The sequence below is a fragment of the Perca fluviatilis genome, chromosome 18, assembly GCF_010015445.1.
Source record: "Perca fluviatilis chromosome 18, GENO_Pfluv_1.0, whole genome shotgun sequence".
Classification (NCBI taxonomy): Eukaryota; Metazoa; Chordata; class Actinopteri; order Perciformes; family Percidae; genus Perca; species Perca fluviatilis.
The window spans coordinates 4377762-4401533 of NC_053129.1; the positions used below are offsets into that span (position 1 = coordinate 4377762).

General features: G+C 41.4%; 1 protein-coding gene across 1 annotated transcript in view; it reads right to left on the reverse strand.

Annotated features, from left to right (window-relative positions):
* Positions 1-22838, reverse strand: part of LOC120547149 (gamma-aminobutyric acid receptor subunit rho-2-like) — a 40398-nt gene extending 17560 nt beyond the window's left edge. Inside the window, exons 1-5 of the mRNA XM_039782615.1 lie at positions 22549-22838; positions 15932-16038; positions 6033-6100; positions 2091-2314; positions 1865-1947 (exon numbers count right to left, since the gene is read on the reverse strand). Of these exons, the coding sequence (XP_039638549.1) occupies positions 1865-1947; positions 2091-2314; positions 6033-6100; positions 15932-16038; positions 22549-22670 (604 nt within the window). The 5' untranslated portion in view covers positions 22671-22838. The remainder of the gene's footprint in view (positions 1-1864; positions 1948-2090; positions 2315-6032; positions 6101-15931; positions 16039-22548) is intronic.
* Positions 22839-23772: the final 934 nt, after the last annotated feature.

Here is a 23772-nt window from a genome sequence, read left to right on the forward strand (position 1 = left end):
AATGGAGTCCTGCATGGGGCTCCAGTAGGGGACTCCATAGTTATGCTGAGAGACTTGAACGCACACGTAGACAATGATAGAGACACCTGGAGAGGCGTGATTTCGGAGAAACGGCCGTGAAAGAGGCAAAGCAGCGGGTGTGGGAGAAGTTCAGAGAAGACTTGGAGAAGGACTTTTGGTCGTCTCCAACGTGTTTCTGTAAAACCGTCCGCCACCTCAGGCGAACGATCCAAGCTGTTAACAGTAAGGATGGGACGCTGTTGACCTCAACTGAGGAGGTAATTGGGCTGTGGAAGGAGCACTTTGAGGAACTCCTGAATCCAACTAACACACCCTCTTTGGTAGAGGCATAGCTGGATGCTGATGGAGGATCATTGTCAACTTCCCTGGTGGAAGACACATCTCAGCCTCCCTGGAAAAGTCTACTCCAAGATGCTGGAAAAGAGGGTACGGACGATGGTCGAACCCTCAGATTGAAGAGGAATAATGCGGATTGCGTCCTGGTTGTGGAAAAACGGACCAGCTCTTCTATCTCACAAGGATCGTAGAGGGGGCCTAAGACAATGCCCATCCAGTCTACATGTGTTTTTTGGATCTGGAGAAGGCGTATGACCGGGTTGGGAGGTTAATCACCAGAAATCTGAGGCCATGGTTCCCAGAAAGAAACTGGTGGAGCACCTACTCCGGGTGGGGAGTGAGTCCTTACCCCAAGTAAAGGACTTCAAGTACCTAGGGGTCTTGTTCGTGTGTGAGTGGAAAATGGAGTCGGAGATTGGCCAGAGAATCGGAGCAGCGGGTGCAGTATTGCATTCCCTTTACCGCACTGTTGAGAGAGAGCTGAGCCAGAAGGCAAAGCTCTTGATCTACTGGTCCATTTTCATTCCTGCCCTCACCTATGGTCATGAAGGCTGGGTCATAACCGAAAGAACGAGATCCCAGGTACAAGCAGCCAAAATAGATTTTTTCAGGACAGTGGCTGACATCTCCCTTAGAGATAGGGTGAGAAGCTCAGTCATCCGTTAGGAAGTCAGAGTAGAGCTCCTTTGCGTCGGAAGGATCCAGTTGAGTTGGTTAGGGCATCTGTTGAGGATTCCCCTTGTGCGCCTCCCTAGGTAGATGTTCCAGGCACGTCCAGCTGGCAGGAGGCCTCAGGGAAGACCGAGGACTAGGTGGAGAGATTACATCTCCACCGTGGCCTGGGAATGCCTCGGGATCCCCCAGTCAGAGCTGCTAATGTGGCTCGGGAAAGGGAAGTTTGAAGTCCCCTGCTGAAGCTGCTGCCCCTGCGACCCGACCCCCGGATTGATGAGCGGTTGAAGATGGATAGATGGATGGATAGTCTCGCAAGGAACTTGTTTTGGTGAAACATTTGCAAAATTAGCTGGATACATGGTTTAACGTAATTTGCTCTTACCAGTTTATTGCCCTGTGTATTTTGTCCATAGCAAATCCCCACCAATTGGTCCCCAAACCTCCCAGTTAGATAATAAATGCCTTAAACATATTCTTTGTAAATCTTGACTACCATTCCCTGAAAGAACAAAGCAGGCCTGCCATATTGCACAATCCAAATGTTTTTCTAAACTTTCAATTTTCAGCACGTATCTTGCTAGCTTGAAGTTTGTTGTTTTTATTTCCTGAAACAAACAGAGGTGTGGGTGTTCAAGGCTTTATCATCCACTGTTGTTCTGCACCAACCTCTTACTGATAAATAACAGTATATAATAATGAAACAGTAATTAATAACTATTCTGTGTTTTAGTCAGTGTGCAAAAATGCTTTGTGCCTTTCATAATTAGTATCACTTTATTTCCACTGTCTTCTTAGCAATAGAGTGGAGTGGTCAGTGCATATGAATACTCACAGCTCTCCAGCTCCAGCGTGCATGTCTGCGAGTCCAAAGGAAAACGACTGAAATCCATGTTGCATGCAGCAGTTACTGTAACCCTGGGGAAAGAAGCAAAGTGTAAATGTCACCAGCTCTATAGGCCTTGTATGCTCTGCAACAAGGCCTGCCATGTCTCATTTGGTTTGTGTGAAAACCCTGTGATGGCAGATATCGGTGCGTGGTGGGAGCTTCCTGTACTCACCTCAGGCTGTACAGGACGTGACCGTCCGGAAACACCCGCAGCATGATGTTGTCAGTGGTGGTGTCATGGATGAAAGACCTCTTGGAGTGGACAAAGAACACATCAGGCACCCAGATTTTCTTCACCAGGCGCCCGTCAAATGTCATGCTCTTGTTGGTGGAGCTTGGGAAGGCAAGCCTCTCGTCCTTCCAGTAGTGCCTTAGATACAGGGTCATGGTGAAGTCCTAAGGGAGGGGTGGGGAGGGGTGACAGAAACAGAAAAAACCTCTGGATTAAGTCTCACTACGAGGACTCTACTTGCTTGCTGCCTCTGGTTTATTGAATCCCTCTGGGATTACAGTGCTATGACCCGTTGCTGTTGGATTATATGGATTTCTTATGACTTAACATACATGGTCAAGAGAAGTGCTGAACATATGTTAACTAAGCAGTCCACCGCTTTCATTGGTCCTAGATTACCCTTGTCTTCTCACCTCCTTCCCCCTGTTGCTATGCAGGCGGAATAGTCCTGTGTCTGCACTACTCCACCCGCTACAGGGATCATCCTCTCCCACCTACCTCATGGTATTACATAAGATCAGATCAGTTAGGAATAATAGCTGCAGCAACACATTGTACTCTTGGCACCCACCATAAAAAATAACTTTGATGTTGCATAAGATGAGTTCAGGGGCATGTCTGAATCTCTCCAAAAACTGTAATTTGTTATACGTTTAATAATGAGAGATGTTTTCAAGTGTCAGGATCTAATTTAAGTATTCTTGAACTGCCAACATATTGGCATTTGAAACTATGACAAAATAATTTTGATGGTTCTGAAAGCTGTATTTTTTTAAAGCTTTTGAAACTTTTGAAATGGGAAATAACACATTTAGTCTCTAACAAATGCGCACTATACTCCAGGGTTTTGCTGCTACAGTCTTAACCCTTGTGTTGACTTCGGGTCAAATTGACCCGTTTTTTTTAAATTTTTGTTTTATATCAGAAAATATGAGACAAAGAAATATGCGCTGAAAATGTGTAGAAGAAAAATGTAACAATTTAAAACTTTGGAAAAAGCAAAAACAAACTGTGAAAAAAAGGCGTCAAAAACGTCTTTTTTCAAGGTTGATGGGAGGACAACAACAAGGGTTAATTTATCTGGTATAACCAGTAGGTTATGATGGCTAATGTTGGTTAAAGGTCCCATAGCATGAAAATTTCACTTTGAGGTTTTTTAACATTAATATGCGTTCCCCCAGCCTGCCTATGGTCCCCCAGTGGCTAGAAATGGTGATAGGTGTAAACCGAGCCCTGGGTATCCTGCTCTGCCTTTGAGAAAATGAAAGCTCAGATGGGCCGATCTGGAATCTTGCTCCTTAAGAGGTCATAAGGAGCAAGGTTACCTCCCCTTTCTCTGCTTTGCCCGCCCAGAGAATTGTGCCCACCCATGAGCGAGAGACATCATGGCTTTCAAATGAGCAAAGTGGCAGTTGGTTAAGGCCACACCCCCACCCTCCACCTTTCCCCCCCCCCCTCTCCTCCTCAATAGCTACAGACACAGAAATGGCACATTCTAAGGAAAGCTCAGTGTGGGACTGGCTCTAGTGGCTGTAATTCTGCACCAAGGCTGAATTATATAAAGGCATCCAAAGAGCACCATGTCATGGGACCTTTAAACTTTGCAAATGTGGATAGACATTACTGTGTAGTTGTCTTTATGACTTTTCTCTACTACTCTTATACTACAATTTAGCATTAACCATGATCTCATAATTTCCACAAAATATTAAGTTGAATTCATTAGCAATACAACACACTAGTGTCTAAAATGAACTAATAACAAGCCAATTTATGATAAATATCACTGTGTAATGGTTCACTGACTTTATTACTTTTCTTTACTTTTGCTACTGCTATGCTACATTTTAATTTATTTTATCTATACACCAAACCTATAACCTATAGTCACTATTCATCATGACTCATGGGTCCTCGAGTGAGTCGAGCTTGCAATGTTTCCGGCTCTGAGTCTGCAGGTCGGGAAGTTTCTATAACCTGTCTCGGACTGTCTCTGCTCACTTAGTCGCTTGTGTTGACTTGTGTTGTGGTTGCCTAAATTATTCTTCTTAGCTTTAAGTTATAAAGCTTTTGGCAGCTAAGATGACTAGGACTAGTAGTAACTAATGTTGCAAGAGGTTTGTGTGTGGCGCTGTTATCATTTTACATTGAATTGTAGTAGGACTCAACTGATCCGAGTTAATGATACTAGAGACTCGCGACTCATGAGTTAATTTAAAGACACAGGCGAAAGATCCGAGTGAGTCCCGACTCAAACAGGTTTAGCTGAGTGTATACTTTACTTCTTAAGAGGGGCTGTGCTGTGTTAAACAGACTCACGCAGCTGCTGTTTCAATTCGCGGTCCGAAACCTGCTAGCTTCGGTGTCCACGCTGTAGTGGACACACCCCCCTCATCTGTCTCATGTGTAATATCAGTTCTGACCCTTATCAAAATCATGGAAATAAAAAAAAAAGTATTTGTTGAAGTGCTGTCCGAAGTAGCTTTATGTATTATTATCCGCATTAAGGATCCAGAACCCAGTGTGAGTTGAGCGCGGGAAGTCTTATTTTTTATACCCTCTATTTATGCCCAAAATGGAGTGATTACATTTCACAGCTAAAGCCAGAGGTTCGATGGCCAAGACAAAGTGGAGAGGTCTCAGAGGGCACCCCTGGCGAGTGCTATGCTTTATGACTCTTCTCTACTTTTGTTTTATAATATTTTAAATATGAACCAATGGGCTTAGAGCTGAGAGAAATGACAGGGTAGGAAAAATTTGAAGGTATTGAGAGACGGACTAACACATTGTTGGTTTGAGTCTTTCCATGAGATATGTTGATAAAATATGCTATCCATATTCTTTAAAGTCTCATCTTTGCTTAACCCGATTACCTTTAAATGAAACAGCAAAATATTGCTCTGCTGTTAAACTGTTTAGCATCCTGCAGGTTTGTGATATGACATAATGTCATTAAGATCAGCCATAGTCTGGAATCATTCATTTGCCCCCCCGCCTTTTTTGTTCCTAAACAATTAAACACACAACACTGGGATCCAAATTAAATCCAATCCTTGGTTGTCCTTGCAAACAGGAGCTTACACAACATCAGGACAACAGTTTTGGATCCCAATTTATGGTTCCAAAACAGAAGGTTGATTTAATAATTAAAATTGAATTGAACAACATTACTTAACATGCATTCAGTCTGACTTTGAGCAAACTAAACAATTCTTACCATTGAGCTTTTGTAATTGATTGATTATGCAACTGAACAGCTAAATGACTATTACTAAAATGTTATATTCATCAGTTCAAAGCACAGAATCCCTCTAATGCCAGTGGCAAAACAAAGACATCTGGTAAAAGTCCAATCAAAAAAGTTGGATTAAGAAGACAAGTGTGAACACAATCTTAGTCACTGTTGTACTCATGTGTCCATTCTCATGCTGTTAATGAAAAATGTTCCTGCCTCATTAACTGCTTTGTCTGATGAGAGCTTCTTTCCCCATGTGTTGAAGCACTATGCGCTCATTTGTTAAAGTCAGCGACGGCTGCATGGTCACAGATTTACTGGAGACATTTGCCACCCAGTACCATAATCCAGTGGAATAGTAGCATTAATGACATTACATTTTTACTTCTTCCATAATCTCATTACTTTTGAGTTTGTGTTGGTCTTTGCTTTCAAACCTGATTGAATATTAAACTAGAGAGACAGAATAATCCGAGTAATCCTCTATTTTTACGCCCAAACTGAATCTATTTTCACAAATTTTCAGTATCGGCAGCAGATTTTTTGTTCTTTTTGAAGTCAGATTACAGCTGCTACATTATTAGTAATCAATTTGCCCGCAAAGTTACTGTGTACCGTATGCCATTTAACACATTCAAGCCACTTACCATGTCCACCTCTGATATGCTGTCCAAGCTCTCCACCTGCACATCCACTCCAACAGGGACAGCTGGACCTGCAGATAAATATCAAACAGATTAGAGTTTGCTGCACTGTACTGCACAATATGTCAGGCCCATTGACTATCTATATTTGTTTTGTTACATCATAGTGCAGACTTGGATCAAGATTTGTAAGACGAATATCCTAAAGTACAGGACCTGTATGGCCTACTGTTTTATGCAAAGAGGTATGTCATACCTATGTGGAACAGGACAAACTGTTTATTTCAATAATTTTACAAATTTTAACCAGGTAGGTCTAAAGAGGTACAAGTGGCTTCACCAACCCTATCTCCTGACAGAATGTTGGACCATTCTGTAAAACCCCAGATTGCATTCAACGACAATGTTTTTAACATCCAAAGCCAACCTTTTTAAAAATGTATTTTCTGACAATATCTCAACGACAACAACAATATTGCTTTGGTAAGAAACAGATTGTGATGATAGGTAATAAACTGTAACTAAGGAGAGATGGTCGAGGTTAGGTTTTAGGTTAAAGAAAAGGGAAGATTAACTGTTGGATGTTAGACTGGGCGCAAACTCTTGTCTCTCACGTGAAAGTCTAAAGTGTTATACGTCTATCCCCCACCCTGACCTCCACACCCTTACACACCACCTACTTTCAGCCTCAATGCATAAAGGGCACACTACTTCCTGCATTGGCACTAACTCTTGGGACTGGACCTAAATTATGCACTTCAGAATTATCAACCAACAGGCGATGTTGGTTTCTTTAAATCATTCCTTAACCTTAACCAAGGACTTTGAGTTGCCTAAACTCAAGCAAACATTAACCATAGAGGTAATATGGTCTGTTTTGGAAGTTTGTCATTTACATACGAGGACTTAAAATCTTTAAAAGGATTCAAATCTAAGGGACGGACTGCCATGAAAGTTAATGAGCACATTCATGTTCAACAGAGGATTTTTCTGACAATGTTTTTTTATGAAGTGTAACATGAGTGAGTGGACATGAACAGCAGGAAATTGAGGTGAAGACATGCCTCCACGAGCTGAAAATGTTTCAACTTCAGCAAGAAATGTGAGCTTATCACTTCCCCTGAGGTTTCATGACTTCACTTCATTAATGTATGCAGTCAAGAGGAAAAGGAGAGAGAGTGGAGGAGAAATTGTGCATTCATTTCTAGCAAGATATAGAGTTTGTACATGGGCCTCTTCTTTACACTGATTTGAAGATTTGACTTATCACTTATAAGGCTTTCCTTGGCCTTGCACCCAGCTATATCTCTAAACTCCTTGTACCTAATATGCCAGTAAGTATTTTGAGATGAGTATTTTGGGCAGAGGTCTTTTGTCTGTTCCAGAGGCCCGGCTGAAAAATAAAAGGGACAGTGCGTTTGCAGTCAGGGCCCTGAGGCTCGGGAACAATCTTCCACAAGGATATTAGGTCTGCTGAGTCAGTGATCTCTTTTAAGTGCCTTCTTAAAACTACTTTTATTGTAGAGCCTTTCCTGATTTTATTTAAGCTTGGACCTACTTTGAACTGTCTTTTATTTCATTTAAAATGTTTTTACTATTCTAACCTACACTGTATGGTACACCTCTTTTTTCAGTTTAAGTTTATTTTATTAGTTTTAAAAACCTGTTTTTGTTTTTATGACTTTTTTAGATTTTGAAAAATGCTCTATGAATAAGGATTATTATTATGGTTTGGCTGTTTGAGGGGTAATAAACATGGACTGCAAAAACACTCCATCTTTGAAATTTGTGCAAATAAAGTGAGGTGAAATGTTTCTTTGTGTTCTGTCTTAACACACATGTTAAAGCATTAAAGCATCGAGCATTAATAGCAAAACACATTCACACACCCTTCTGTCACTTGTGTATGAAAGGCACATTGACTGCTGTATTATTGTTAATCTGAGCAACAGTGGATGCCAGCCTTACGTAACTGGTGGCACAGCAAAGCTGCTACCTGGAAGGGGGGATATCAACTCATGCCCAGTTCCAGCTGTCAGCAGAGTGTCCTCCCTACTCTTACTCACACCATATGCCACGTATCACGTGCCAGATTCAGCAAAGCTTGTGCTGACATGTTGCCTCAGTGGACATAACACCAGACACCTGCTGTGAAAAAAGCCTGGTCCAGCGGTGCTGATGGAGCAGGATGGTTATTTTGCATCATTTCATTCCCCTATGCAGCTGGGTCACAGGGGGCCACAGTCAGAACCCATTCTGAGCTGAACTGCACTGTGAGGACACAAGAATGGACACAGAAGAGGGATGTAGCTGTGTAGTTTCCCAAAATAACAGGGTATGGCAGTCTGTTTTCTGTGCTTCAATGTTCAAAATGTTGGCCACAAATTGAGGCTGATAAAGTGAAGTTTGTGTGTGTTCAAGCATAACAATTAGGCATACATGAAATGTCCTGTGTGTGGTTTTTCTAGAAGATTTCCGTTTTCTATTTTGAGCTGACGGCATCAGCGAATTATTCCATGTCACTGATTATCAGATGAGACCCTTGAATGCGTCATAGCAATGCTCCACATCATAATTCCTGTTGGCCCTTGTAGCTCTCAGTAGCACTTCCGCGTCTTTTCAAATGGGGCACGAAGCAAGATTGCGCCATCCAGTGTTTTCCCCCTGACCTCATGGTCCCACAAACATGAACACTACACGACATTACAGAGGAGCAAACACTATAAAACAGCCCGTTTATGGGCACACGTAGCACGCAGAACAGGCATATTGATAGTTTCACGGTTCTGCTTTCCCGAGAGCTCTACTAAACCCCAACGGCCTCACTCAATACCACGTCTTACTCTTTAAAATGGAATTATCGTCAAAGCATAGAAGCAAAAACAAAAGCACATAATCCGTACGTATTCACGACGTGACATAAAAGCAAACATTTGATTAGCTACATGTGGGGATTTATCCAGTTTCTGAATTTCTTATCAGGCTAATTATTTGAGTCACTGTGTGTATAGACTTTCATTTCTCCCTGTGGCTAGAACTTCATATTGTCTCTAATTAAGAAAGTTACACTTGTACTGTAGGCTACAAAATGATCATTAATCTAAGAAATAATGGATGTCCGGGGAGGGACTGTTTTTGATGTGTGCCAGCAGATGTTCAGGCATATTAAAGTATTAGGCAACAGGGGAATGATTCACTTGTGGAGGCAATTTCCTAAGTTTTTTCATCCTGTTTTTACTGCTAATCTAATGAAACTTTGTATTTCTGAGCAGGCAAGTAGAAATAAAGAAATAAAATGTCATCCATTAGAGGCCTGAGAAAAACACTAGCTGTGTTGCCCCTTCTTCCCCAGCTCGCTATGCATGTGCAGTCTCCTTCCCATATACCGTGCACACAGCAGACTACACTTGGCAACTTCGTCAAAATTTGCCGATAATAAATAGTAAATTCCTCCAGACAATTCTCCTATGGATGTTTGCAGTGTGTGAAATTAATTTGTGGTATTGTATATTTCACGTAGGGCCCATCTAATAGACAGGTTTACAGGATTAGGTAATAATCATCACCGTAAACACAATGGAGGGAAAACGTTATGGAGGTTTACCACATGGAAAGTATAACCAGAAGGTTACAACTAAAAACAGAAATATTTCGGACTAAATGGTCTCCGATTATAACATGCTTTTTCAAATGATGTAACCTAAGTGTAAGTGAAACAATTCATGTGAATTCTTAGTTAAATGTGAACACTATTATTTAATTATTATTTTTATTTATTTATTTATTATTATTATTATTATGTATTATTTTTTTTTGTCTGTGCTTATTTAGTTGTTTTTTTGTTTGAAATTGTTTACATTTGTCTCTTCCTTGTGTTGCTGAAGGAATATCGCTCATCCCTGCGACTTATGAGTGGATATTAAGGTGATGCTGAAATCCATGGACTGACCCCCTAAGACATGTATGCCTGTATTGTGTCTCTGAACAGTTGGTTATACTGTTTGATTGCAAAGGAAATAAAAAGAAGTTAAAAATGAATCGCCTACATCACCTTAATGCCCTTATCATTTCTGTCGATACTGAGATTTAGTGGGACATATTCTCTAACAAACTTGTGCTTAGTCAAATCGCAACCAACAAAACCAAAACTACTTCTACTAACTATCTGCACGGCTGGGCTGCCCTGGGGTCCTGGACCACATGGGGGGCCCTACAGCTCGAAGGGCCCTGAAAGCCCCAGGTTAACTGAGCGAGTTGATGTGTCCAGGTTTAAAGATATATCTATCTTTAAGATTTCTGCTTCCCCCCCATACAATAGGGGGGAATGGATTTTTGTATGTGTGCTGCTCACAAATCATTTTTACACTGAAGCCATAACTAGACAATGCTTAATTTTAAGGGGTCACGAGCCATAAATGCTGGGAACCACTGATATAGGGAACAGTGAATGACTTAACAAGGGAGTGATTTTGGGCACTGCCAGTCTGTGTGAAGTGATCCTTTTTGCTTCTGCGTTTTGCATTAAAGTAATTCTTGACACCGATATTCTTTTGCGTCACTTTCTTTAAGGATAAGACTATATCGAAAGTTATTACAGAAAGTCAGATATCTCTGATTACAGCTGTACTTTGCAGGGAGTCTTTTTTGTTCTTTAACTTATTGATGCTTTCACAGATTGTCGTTATGTAATTTCTACAAATGTGTCTAGAATAGAGGGAGAAAAACACCCTATCCATTCCACCTAATGAAGCTGGACTGCTCCTCTTTTCATGTATTAGCAACTATAAATCCACTGTTGGTTTACCCTGGCTAGATTAGAGAGCATTAGACACTATACTGCTGAGGCTATAAAGACATCCAAGTGAAAGGATGCATTTGGCAGAGGGTTCTTCAGAATCCTGTGGGTGGAATGAGGGTAAAAAAAAAAAGCCGTCTCTTTAATGCAAATGTGACTAATGCATGGCAGGTCTATCCACCCCATTAGATGTTGTTTCTTTTTAAACCCGAGGCAGACAGGAAGGAGAAGCTCCATAAATAGATGTACCCAAGAAATCACAACTTGATGTGATGACAAGTATTCCATCCAAAACAAATGTCTTCTTCCCTTTCAAAATCTACAGCTCCACCTGCACACTTTTGATTATACAAACCTAATCCACTGTTGCTCTTTTAAGCATACTGTAGAAGCAGAAGAATCTAAACCAAACAATTAACATTTTTCTATTCAATATCTTTGTTCTTTGGGTATGGATCACAACATAGCAGTTTATTGTGTACATTTGGACAATACAATGCTCCACAGTCAGGATTTGTCTGATTGTGACTTGGGAATTTTCTCCCTACACGAACATCCCCATTGGCACGTAACAGCCTTCGTCCTCGATAATTTTCCAGAAGCGGCCGTGTAAGAGGCTTTCATTAGTAACACTGCAGTCGCTCCTTTTGAAGCCAGGAGGAACCACAGCAGCTGCTACACACACACTTTTTCCTCAGCCAAATCAACGCATGGCAGTCTGCTGTGTGCAGCTTCTGATGATGTTTGAAGAAGACGATCACATTCTTCTTCTTCTGCTGCTGCAGAAGCTGCCCGCGCCGGCTAACAAAAGCTGACAGACGCAATAGAAAAAGCGGTCCTCAGTGGGATCCACGCTCCCATCTGTGGCTGCAACTGTAGTCCCAGAGCAGCATGAAATTCACTGTGGGGCGTTTCATTTATCTCGCCACCTCCTCCTGTGCTTCATCAGGACCCGTTAATGCTAAATACCAGAGAATGGGACTGAATGGTTCAACAAATAAGCTTCTTATTTTTAATTGCCTCCCCAAATCCCAGCAGCGGTGCCATTGTCCTGATATTCAAGGTTGTAAAGCATGGACACACACAATGCCCAGTGACTTTTGCTTGGGCCCAACACGTGACTGATTAGTGTCAGTGCTGAAAAATGCAAAAAAATCGGAGGTGACAAATAATGGCCTCAGGTGTTTCTACAGGATGACCTCTGCTCAGCTCTGCCACAGGATGTGTTAATTATTAATGTGACTACTATCGCCACTGTTCATCACACCCCCAACCGGCTCGTCAGACACCGCCTACCAAGAGCCTGGGTCTGTCCGAGGTTTCTTCCCAAGAGGGAGTTTTTCCTCGCCACTGTCGCACTGCTTGCTCTTGAGGGAATTACTGGAATTGTTGGAATTGTTGGGGCTTTGTAAATTATAGAGTGTGGTCTAGACCTACTCTATCTGTAAAGTGTCTCGAGATAACTTATGTTATGATTTGATACTATAAATAAAATTGAATTGAATTGAAAGTTTACAGTGTAAAGGCCCTGACACACCAAGCCAATGGTCAAGAAGTAGTGGCGTCGCCCCACGTCGCCCCACGTCGCCCCACGTCGCCCCACGTCACCCCACGTCACCCCACGTCGCCTTTGTCTTGGCTAAAAATTAGCACTGAGACTACCACATACGCATGCGTGCAAGGAAATAACTCTACATACCAGCAGGCGGTTTCCACCCACCTAACATGATGAGGTTGTCACTCTGGCGATGTGCTTTCCTACGATTTGACAAGATCTTGTCAAATTGTTGCATTTTACTAACTGTCGCGTCTAGTCCCTTTGTCAAGTTTCTTTGTTTATTTGGTTTCGTGTTTCTGTTGGTTTTCCCATTTCCTGTTTGATTTTGAAGTCTGTCTTTTCTCCCTAGTCTTGTCTGGTTTTACTTCCTGTCTTTTGGTTTTCCCGCCTTTGTGATTGTTTGATGTGTTTCACCTGTTTCCCAGTCCTTGTGTCACCTGCCTCTTGTTACCTCGTTACCTCTTGTATTTAGTCTCTGTGTTTCCCTTGTCTGTTGTCTCGTTATGTTTGCTGTGTGTTCTGTTCCTGTGGTCCCTGTCATGGATGTCCTTGTTTTCTGGATTATTGCTCCCATTAAGTGTTTCCTGTCAATAAATTTAAAGCCTTACCTACCTTTGCACCAGCTGTGACACTAATTTAGTGGCCGGAAGAACATTAGTTTATCAATGTTATGTATCTTGTTGGACATTTTTTGTTTGCCATTATATGGACATAATGTGCAAATAGATATTCCAATCGTACAAACCTATGTGTTTTTTTTTTTAAGGAACATTCGAACGTCATTGCATTGGGCCGACGGTCGCCTTGGTGTGTCAGGGCCTTAATAGAACCTGCTGAGGCTTTAGCCCGGGGCCGTGAGCTCCACATCTCGCCTACTTCTGTGCTCTTTAAGTTTGGCAGTCGAATGGAAGAGAAGTGGGGAAAATAAACCTTCTTCTGCTTTTGCTTTCACAGTCAGCGTGGCATTAGTCTCGCTTTGCCAGACCCTCCTCCAAAGCGCACTGAAGGAGGGTCTGGCTACTCCACACAGCATTCCAGGATGGGAAGAAAACGTGCTTTGGTTTAATGGCATTTCTTTAAACTAGTGCTGTCAAACAATTAAAATATTTAATTGCGATTAATCGCATTAATGTCATAGTTAACTCACAATTAATTGCAAATTTTCATCTATTTTAAATGTCCCTTGATTTCTTTTTGTCCCATTATTTTCTCTCATTTTAATGCTCTTATCAACATGATACGATACTTTTAAAACAGTGCCTGAACCGAAAGATATATATATTTAAAAAAGGAGCACCTTGTTCAATTGTATTTGTCTGTTCTGTATGTTCAAAAATATAAAACAATAAAAAGTTGATCTAAAAAAAAGGAGCACAAAACGGTGAATGCACCACGAGGCTGGCGAGGTGAGCAACATGACATCATGACTGTGTTTTTCAGACAACGGCAGCTATAGTCCGGAGTCCTCTCCAGTGAAATACAGACACACTTTACACCGTTTAGCTGTAAACATTTTAACCGTGTTTACTCCAGCTGCTAGCTAACGGTAGGCTAACTTTACCTGCTGCTAAGTGTAGTGTTGACTGGCCTCCTGTGCGACAATGTTTCAGTTCCCTCTAACGTCCGTTTTCGGAGCATCAGAGAGAAGCGCAGGCATCTAAGTGGCACCTAAATAAGGCACCGAAATCCGCGTTGCTATTCAGTCCGGTAGATAACGGTTGTTAAGGCACCGGTGCCGTATTAGCACCGGGTCTCGGACCCCATTCAACACGGCGATTTTCGGCGAAAAGCAACTAGTTTGCAGGTATGTACTACTCTTTGGCCGGCTCGCAAGCAAGTGCAAACTAGTGTGCGCAGCGTGCATGTTATTTTGTTTCCGGTCTAGCTAGATCCGGTGTGGTGTTGTAGTTTTTCTAATGTTACTAGTTGGTGCAACAGCATGTGAAAAAACGACAAAGTTTGCTAGACCAAAAAGAACGTTAATCTCGCGATAAAAAAATTTACGCCGTTAAAATGGGTTTGCGTTAACGCCGTTAATAACGCGTTAAACTGACATCACTACTTTAAACCAATCAGAATCGTCATGGGCAGTCCTAAACTCCGCACAGAGCCGCTGCAAAATAGTTGTGCGAGAGAAAACTCAGATTGGACAGGTAGTCTAGCTAGCTTTCTCAAATTACCCTGCAGAGATCTGAGGAGCTAGTCTAGTAATCTAGACTCATCCTAGCAACAGCAAATGTAATTTGCAGCCAGGGGGTCTAGCAACTCTCCATTGGCTTGCGAGCTGGAAAAGCCAAACTCTAGCCGGGCCAATCACATTGTGTATGGAGTCGGTGGGGGGTCTTAACATAATGACGGCAGAGTTAGGACGGTTCCGCGTGAATTCCCTGCTACTTGAAAACAAAGACGATGGCTGCTGCTGGCGAACAGCGGTCTTTCGAATCGGGTTTTGAATCTGGAAGACTTGGAGTCCAGCTTTTCTTGGAAGATGCGTTCGGAGTTTAAAGTTTAATCTAAGAACTAGCATTGCTCTGCCTGGTTGAAGCGCTATCCTATTGCGTGCAGAGGGAATTTGAAAGACAACCGTTTATCCTGCCCCTCGGATTGAGCTCTGCCAATCACTCCGATTCTGGCATCCCTGCATTGGCTGCCTATTAAATACAGGATTGATTTTAAGATTCTTTTATTTGTTTTTAAAGCTATTCATGGTGAGGCTACACAGTACTTTTCAGAACTCCTCAGCCCCTACTCGAATTCCAGGCCTCTTAGATCCTCGAATCAACTATTTTTAACTGTTCCTCGATCGAGGTTAGTGGGTAAGGGAGATCGTGCCTTTTCTGTGGCAGCTCCAAAGCTTTGGAACAGTCTCCCACTTTGTCTCAGATGTTCCCCCTCCATTGACAGTTTTAAAACACATCTCAAGACATATTTGTTCTCAATGGCCTTTGGTTGCTCTTAGAGGTTTGTAGCATCTTAATATGATATTGTACTGTATTTTTTGCATTTATTTTTTGCTCCTTTTGCATGATTTCAGTGTTTGTGTTGTGCACTCCAATTTGTACAGCACTTTGGTCAACTTTGGTTGTTTTAAATGTGCTATATAAATAAACTTGACTTGACTTGACTTCCCAGACCCAACATCTTGATGTGGGTCTGGCTTGTCAGGCTACTGAGGAGCAGTTATCCATAGTCCTCATAAATCCACCGGATTTAAAATTCCAGCACAAAGCGGAAAATACATGCATCCGGCGTAATGTCCTGCAGCACCGGAGCAATCCTGGAAGCGGAACGCAAAGGATAAAGACTATTGTGGCATCAACATTCACTATACATTCATGTTCAACAAAGGGTGAGCCTAATCTAATCCTGTTTTCTGTGACATCACAAGACACAAGAAAAAATAATTCTATATTGTTAATTTTTATTAAGACATCCACAATTCATAGTTTTTTGTTGATTTTATTTTATAGTCCATCCTCATTCTCATTGTCACAGACATGATCACTGACTATAAGCAGCGGCGTGTCTCCTAAAGCTAACAGAGCTTACCTGCGAAGGCGGGCCTCATGGTAAAGTCATGCTCGTCTATGCGCAGAAGGTGGGTGGTCTTCATCTTTCGGGATTTGGTTCCATCTGCAACCTTCTTTGACAGAGGACTGGCAACAGGCAAGCAGACAGAGAGTTGTCGTTAGAGTTTGGTCACTGTAGATTTTATTGATTGTTACTCACACAGGAGGCATTTGTTGGGGACTATTTTCAGGAACACATAGAATATCAGCAGACTTATACTTCATAATTACAAGAGTGGAGGTAGGGGAAGGCAAGAGCAAGTTTGCTTATTGCTTTCTACTTCCTAACAAAAGAAGCACTGAACAGTTCAGGTTACCAGGTTGAACGACATTTTCTTTCTGTGATTTTAATTGGAGGTCATAGTTGTTCTGTAAATTTGCATGTAACAAAGTTCATTTCAAAACCAAATGAAGCTCAGCATAAATTCTTTCAGGAAGACTATACTATACTTCACATTTCTCTCTCTCCCGTCCTTATCATCCGCACTGTCCCCAGATGAATGTGGGCGTTTACTCTTTCAGTTAAATGTCCCATGGCATGAAAATGTCACTTTATGAGGTTTTTTAACATTAATATGCATTCCCCCAGCCTGCCTATGGTCCCCCAGTGGCTAGAAATGGCGATAGGTGTAAACCGAGCCCTGGGTATCCTGCTCTGTCTTTGAGAAAATGAAAGCTCAGATGGACCAATCTGGAATCTTCTCCTTATGAGGTCATAAGGAGCAAGGTTACCTCCCCTTTCTCTGCTTTGCCCGCCCAGAGAATTTGGCCCACCCATGAGAGAGAGAGAGAGAGACATCATGGCTTTCAAACGAGCAAAGTGGCAGTTGGTCAAGGCCACACCCCCACCCTCCACCTTGCCCCCCCTCTCTCCTCCTCAATAGCTACAGACACAGAAATGGCACATCCTAAGGAAAGCTCAATGTGGGACTGGCTCTAGTGGCTGTAATTCTGCACCAAGGCTGAATTTCGGGAAAGAGACTTCAGATACAGTATTAGGGGACCACTAAGGCCTATATAAAAGAGACTTCAGATACAGTATTAGGGGACCACTAAGGTCTATATAAAAGAGACTTCAGATACAGTATTAGAGGGCCACTAAGGTCTATATAAAAGAGACTTCAGATACAGTATTAGGGGACCACTAAGGTCTATATAAAAGCATCCAAAGAGCACCATGTCATGGGACCTTTTAAACCAACCAGATTTGCCACAATCTCCATGAGCTGTTGCGTTGTTGCATTGAAACTTTAAATCTGTTCTAATCTCTGCTGTTGCCTTTGTTATCATTTTGTTATCATTCCAGGCTAAATTGATGCAACCCTCCTCCACCCCATTCACCTCCAGTTCTCATCATTCCCAACACCAAAGGTTCCTCCATCAGAATCCCTGCTTCACATCACATCCATCAAGGCTTCCTTTATCTCTTCATCACCTCCACCAGTGTCTAGACTCCATCGGGGGGATATTCCTATATATCCACGGCCTCTATACCCCTTATAAATTAACATTGCGATGGAGTCTAATCACCAAAGACTTTAATCATGTCAACCTATCATGCACAGTGTTCATTATTTCACTCTTAAATGAAGTTTCTCCTGATTGAATTGGTTTAGAAATAAGAATACGACTTGGCTTAGATAAGGGCCCTTAAAAGTTCAAAACTAAAGTAGTGCTGAAAAAAATAGTAGATTCATTGTAAATTATATATCATCAGTATTGGACTGTTGTTTCGACTCAACACGCAATTTGGACAGCTCGACACGGGCTCTGGTAAAGTGAAAGACCAAAGATCAAATTTAAGACAAAACAATGAAAGGAGAAAATAATAGGAAGCTTCATCAATAATGGAAATTTGCAGTCCTACGTTGCAGGGCCCCCTTTTTTTTTAAAACTAGTGCTGTGCCTGCCCGTTCAAAACATGCCTGTGTGGGACGGGCTGATTGCTTGGGCTCTTGTATTGCTGCTTGTAGCTTTCTTAACTACATTTTAGTGTTGTCTTTTTCGTCAACGATATTGCAATGATATATCGCCACAGTCAACGCTTAATGACGGCGGTGTTGTCATAGTCTCCTCATTATTTTTATTTTAATTTTTTTAAGATTATATTTTTGGGGCTTTTCCCTTTATTATACAGTGACAGTGGACAGCAGTCGTGATTTTAGACCCTTTTTAGGGTGGTTCAAGCCCCTCTAAATTTCATCTCAGCCCCCTTAAAAATTATAATAATAAAAAACAAATGATTATTTAATCAATTTTAGTGCTTCAAGTTAGAGTTTGCGAACTTGTCTGTTAGTAACGGAGGGCAAACAATGACAGGTTCAAAGAAAGAGGTTTAATACCCTGTGTCACTGTCGTCAATGCTATGCACCTGTAACCCAGTCAAGGCAATTTTTATTTTCTATTTATTTATTGTTTACACCTCATTATCATTTCATTTGATTCTGGTAAGCCATAAAGGTACTTTCGTAGTTTTTTCATATGTTCAATATTTTGTATATATGTTATACTGTTGTAATAATAAATACATATATTCATTGTTATTCAGTGAAATTACTGATTTAGCAGGCAACACTTTTGAAAGGCACTGTATCCGTGTCACATTCTAAAGGTCCTACCTAAAGGTCTGATCCTAGAATCGCCCCTGGTGGACAGGCTAGAAAGGGAGAGATGGGGGACAACACACAGCAAACGGCAGCAGGTCGGTTTCGAACCCGCGCCGCTGCAGGACTCAGCCAACATGGGGCGAACGCTCTTACTGGGTGAGCTAGAGGTCGCTCCGTAGTCTCGTCGTTGTTATCTTTCAACACATTCTCACTCCCATCTCGTAAAAAAACAGACGCTTGGTCAGGTGCCTTTGTCATTACATTACATTGTCGTTGTTATTGATGCTAAAAGTCTCCTTTAGCGTCGTATAACGCGCTTTAACTAAACACGCTTTGGTAAATGGGATTAGTTGGGTTAAGAGTCCGTTTCGCCGAAGGACGCTTTCCGTCGACAGCCACTGTCCAAACGTCTATATTTGAGTGCGAACGGGTTGTATCTTTAACGAATTTAACACTTCAGCAGAGGTATTAATTTCCAAACAGGCTAAGTGGCTTGACAGTAATAAAGTAACAATAAAGTATGGATTTAATTAGCGGAGGTATTTTGCCGAGGGTAATGTGATTAGTATTACAAGTTAGTAACACACTTAAACAAGCGGACGCAGGGTGAGTCTGAGTAAGACGGAGGAAGACATGCTCTCTTTGCCCGGTCAGGCTCTGAGACGGCGTTTTCTTCCTGCCTTCTGTAGAAGTGGTGAATTTACAGCTCCCAGCAACTTGATACGATCTAGTGTCTGGCTTTTGTTTGATATCTAGTGTATTTAGTGTTTTTCCTCTTAGCGAAATGCTCCGAGTGACTTTAAGCTGGGCTTTTATTGTGAAGGGTCGACACGGAAGAGTTGGCGTTCTGGCAGCATTTTGTTTCCTCAACCTTTTTTCCTCAAGCTTAATTGTGCCGTCGTTTAGTTTCATTCACAGTTTATTATTACCCAATATCCAACGCTGTCCAAACATCTCCAAATTCCAAACGCTAAGTTCATTGGGTACCCAGGAAGCCAAGTGTGAAGTAGTCAGATCCTTTACTTAAGTAAACGTTATAATACCACACTATAAAAATACTCTTTTACAAGTAAAAGTCCTGCATTGAAAATGTTACTTAAGTAAAAGTATGTAAGTATCGTCAGGACAATGTACTTAAAGTATTAAAAGTAAAAGTACTCAATGCAGAAACATCCTCACCTTTTAGAAACTGGAAACGATCCAAGCTGTTGTGTTTAATGGGCTAATCTTTTACTTGTAGGCGTTATATTGTTGGCTAGTTTAATTTATATTAAAACATCCGATTTTATAAACTACATGTCTTTTGTGTGCAAAAATCTTAATGTGTTAAGTAACTAGTATCTAAAGCTGTCAGATGAATGTCCTGGAGTAAAAAGTACAATATTTCTCTCTGAAATGTAGCGGAGTAGAAGTAGAAAGTGGCATTAAAAGAAAAGACTCAAGTACCTCAACATTTGTACTTAAGTACAGTACTTGAGTAAATGTACTTAGTTACATTCTACCTCTGGATCAGATGAATTGTTCTCGAGATATTTGAAAGACAACGGACATGCTTTACAGTTACAAGATGGAATAAAGCATTGCCTGGTATTATGGACGTGCCATTTAAGTCAACATTAAATAACCAAATAAATACATACGTAAATACATAAATAAATATGCCTCTGAAATAAATCCCAAACAAATAAATGAGGCAATAAATATAAAAATGCATGCACATATAAATATATCAATGAATCAACGTAGTTTCATAAATGATTATTTCATAATTCCATATTTATTTATTTATTTATTACAGGGGATTTTTATTACCTATTGACACATTTATTTCCAAGCATTCTTCATTTCCAGCTGATACATTCAAATGAATGCTGCATGGTTTCTCACAGATTTAAAACAAAGCAACAGCACAAGAATTAGTCAGCTAGCGCACGCTGCGGCCCCGCCCACCTTACTCTAGGCAGAGTGGGAGGGGCCACCGCGGGGTGCCATGGCTAGCTAAATCTCGTCTCATGTAAGGTCTGATAAACAGTAAATTCATCAAATTTAGTGATCCAAGCTACTTTTCAAGCTACGGTAGCTGTCATAATTCGCAGAGACAGACCTTCAGCGGCTGTAGCGACTCATATTCAGCAAGAGCAAGACCCAGCACCCGGGGCTGATCCCTGAGTGGCCCAACTTCAAAAAGAAGATAAAAATAATAATGAAATGTGGAATTATGAAATAACGTCCCCTGAGAGATAAATAAAAGTAGTCCTGGGCGCCCAGATAGCTCACTTGGTAGAGCGGGCGCCCATGTATAGAGGTTTACTCCTCGAAGCAGCGGGCACGGGCTCGACTCCGACCTGAGGCCCTTTGCTGCATGTCATTCCCCCCCCTCCCCCCTTTCATGTCTTCAGCTGTCCTGTAAAATAAAGGCCTAAAAATGCCACACAAAAAATAATTAAATAAAAGTAGTCCTGTTTTAAATAAATACCTATGTATGTATTTATTTATTGAACTATAGTGACTCATTTATACATATGTATTTATTCATTTATTGAACTATATTGAGTAATTTATACATTCATATGTATTTATTTATATATGTATTGCCTCATTTAAATAAATCCTATAATAAATAGGATTTATTTAATGTGACTATTTATTTTATAGGCCTTCTTATGTATGTATTTATTAGTTTAATATTGACTTAAATTGCATTCCATATTGTACTGCTACAGCTAGGCAAAGACATACAATCCATGTTTTGCTAGTAGCCTATTATAAATTCATAGACGAGAAAAAAACCTGCAGATGCTGCTGAGGGACGTTTGACAGAAGTGTGACAGTCAGGGGGAAAATACCAGCCAACAGGGGCGAGTCTAGGATCAGACCTTTAGGGGGGGGCTCAGCCCCCAATGTGAATGGGACACGGATACAGTGCCTTGCAAAAGTGTTAACCCTCCCTGTTAAATCAGTAATTTCACTGGATAACAATGACTATATGTATTTATTATTTCAACAGTATAAGATAAATGCAAAAATATTGAACATATGAAAAAAACTACAAAAGTCCCTTTATGGACTACCAGAATCAAATGACATGATAATGAGGTGTAAACAATAAATAAATAGAAAATAAAACTTGCCTTGACTGGGTTACAGGTGCATAGCATTGACGACAGTGACACAGGGTATTAAACCTGTTTCTTTGAACCTGTCATTGTTACTAACAGACAAGTTCGCAAACTAACGAAGCACTAAAATTTGTTTTTTCATTATTATAATTTTTAGGGGCGCTGAGATGAAATTTAGGTGGGCTTGAACCCCCCTAAAAAGGGTCTAAAATCGCCACTGCCAGCCAAAAAAAGAGAAGACCCCTCCTAAAATCTCTCTGTTTAGAGTCCCTCGTGTTCCCGTCAAGGCAATCCTAGTAAAGAACCTACATTCAGCGGGAAAAAAACGTTCAAAATATTATAACTCGATGGAAGGGCTTTCTTTGCTGTTGTGAATGTGGACACATGCAGACGTTTTACGCGCAGTGGAGGACAACGGGTCGCTGCGCTCTATAGCTGCTCTGTTCCCACAGTTTGGTCCCCCCCCCCCCGGTATAATATCAGTTACCAAAGCCAATCACCTCACAGAATGATCTAAGGCAGGAAATTGGTAGGAATGGATTTTAAACAGATTGCATGCAAATGTTGCCATTCTGGATGTTCTTGGAAATGAAGTGAAGGGAAAATCCGCAAAGCTGCTGCTCTGCCTAAACTTAATTGTCTCTCAATCTCTAACAGCCCAGTAGCACGCTTGCTGTCAAACTGATACAAAGCGTTAATTGGTCCATTGCACAGAGTTGTGCATAAATGTGAGTTCTTAGAGGTAGCCTAGATGTGATCTTTTTTCCCCCTGCTCTCCTGCTGGATATTTATCCGAGGACGATCTATGGATTTCAGAGTTCACATCTCACTTTAATCGACATAAAAAATAAAGAACGTTTGTCAGTACTTACGTGCCCGGCTTGTGATTCTCCGCCGGCGCGGACCACCGCTTTTTCCTACTTTTGGGTCTCCTGCACTCCCCGAGCAGGATCAAACACAGAAGTAAAAACAGAAACCTGGCGTAACACGGCATGATGGAGTTTAAAAGTCCCGCAGCGAGTCGGTGAGTGACGCCTTCGGTTCGCGTGCAGGACACTCTGCGCACGGTACCATCTTCCTGTCAGAGGCAGGAAGGAGAGTGTGAGTCGAGGGACTGTGGCGAACAAGCGCGCCGGCTGCTCTGCAGAGAGAGAGAGACGGGATGGTGAAATCTGGCGAGCGCTCTGATTGGTCTTCGGCTTTTTTCTGGCTCAAGAGCGCGCAGCATCAGCACCACATGCAGCGCGCTGCAAATAAATAAATAAATAGAGCTAGGCTACATGTCCCCCCCCCCTGACGAGTCGTTTAGAGACCCTGCTGAGGGAAGGCAGTTTATCCCCAAAGGAAAACAAGGAAGAAAAAATAAGTGGGAACATGATGTCACATATTCCTGCTGCAGCTTTGCTTGTTTTTAGATTTACACAAAGAGGAGAGCATCCGTACACAATGTTACAAGGAGTAGCCTACTTTCCTATTTAAAAACGCATCACTTGATTTGATTTCATGAAAATAGAATCAGTTTGAAAAAGTGAAATGATTCAGTCTAATTTACAGGATTCTCTTGTTTCTCGGAGATTTGAACGCTCAGTAGTGACCGCATGGTTTGTTCTGAATGTATTTTTTATTTTTTTTTTGCAGTGTGGGCCATTGTAAAGGCATATCCTCTTAAACTGACAACGACTTGTCCACATCTGTCTCGCTCTGGGAGCTTCTCTTCACTCCAACCGCCAAGGACCCCATAACTGGAAGAGATACGGAGCAGGGCCCCACTACTACATATACTGTTTACAATTAGATGCATTTTAAAATGGGCCTTTATAGGCTACATCTCTTTTTAGTACATAGAATATTAAAATAATAATTGTTGGCATGATTTTCTAAATCAAGTTTTTAGGATTCACTGTATCTGTGGATGGTTATCTTAGCGACTACCTTAACTATAGGCCAGTAAGCCGATCATTAACGGGGTTTTTTCACAAAGAGGCTGATTTATTTCATGCAAATACTTTGTTGGATTCATGTTAAGACATTTACATTTTTAAAATCAAGTTTTCAAAACGAATTTGGTGCCGAATTTGGTGCCCCCTGTTGAAGAT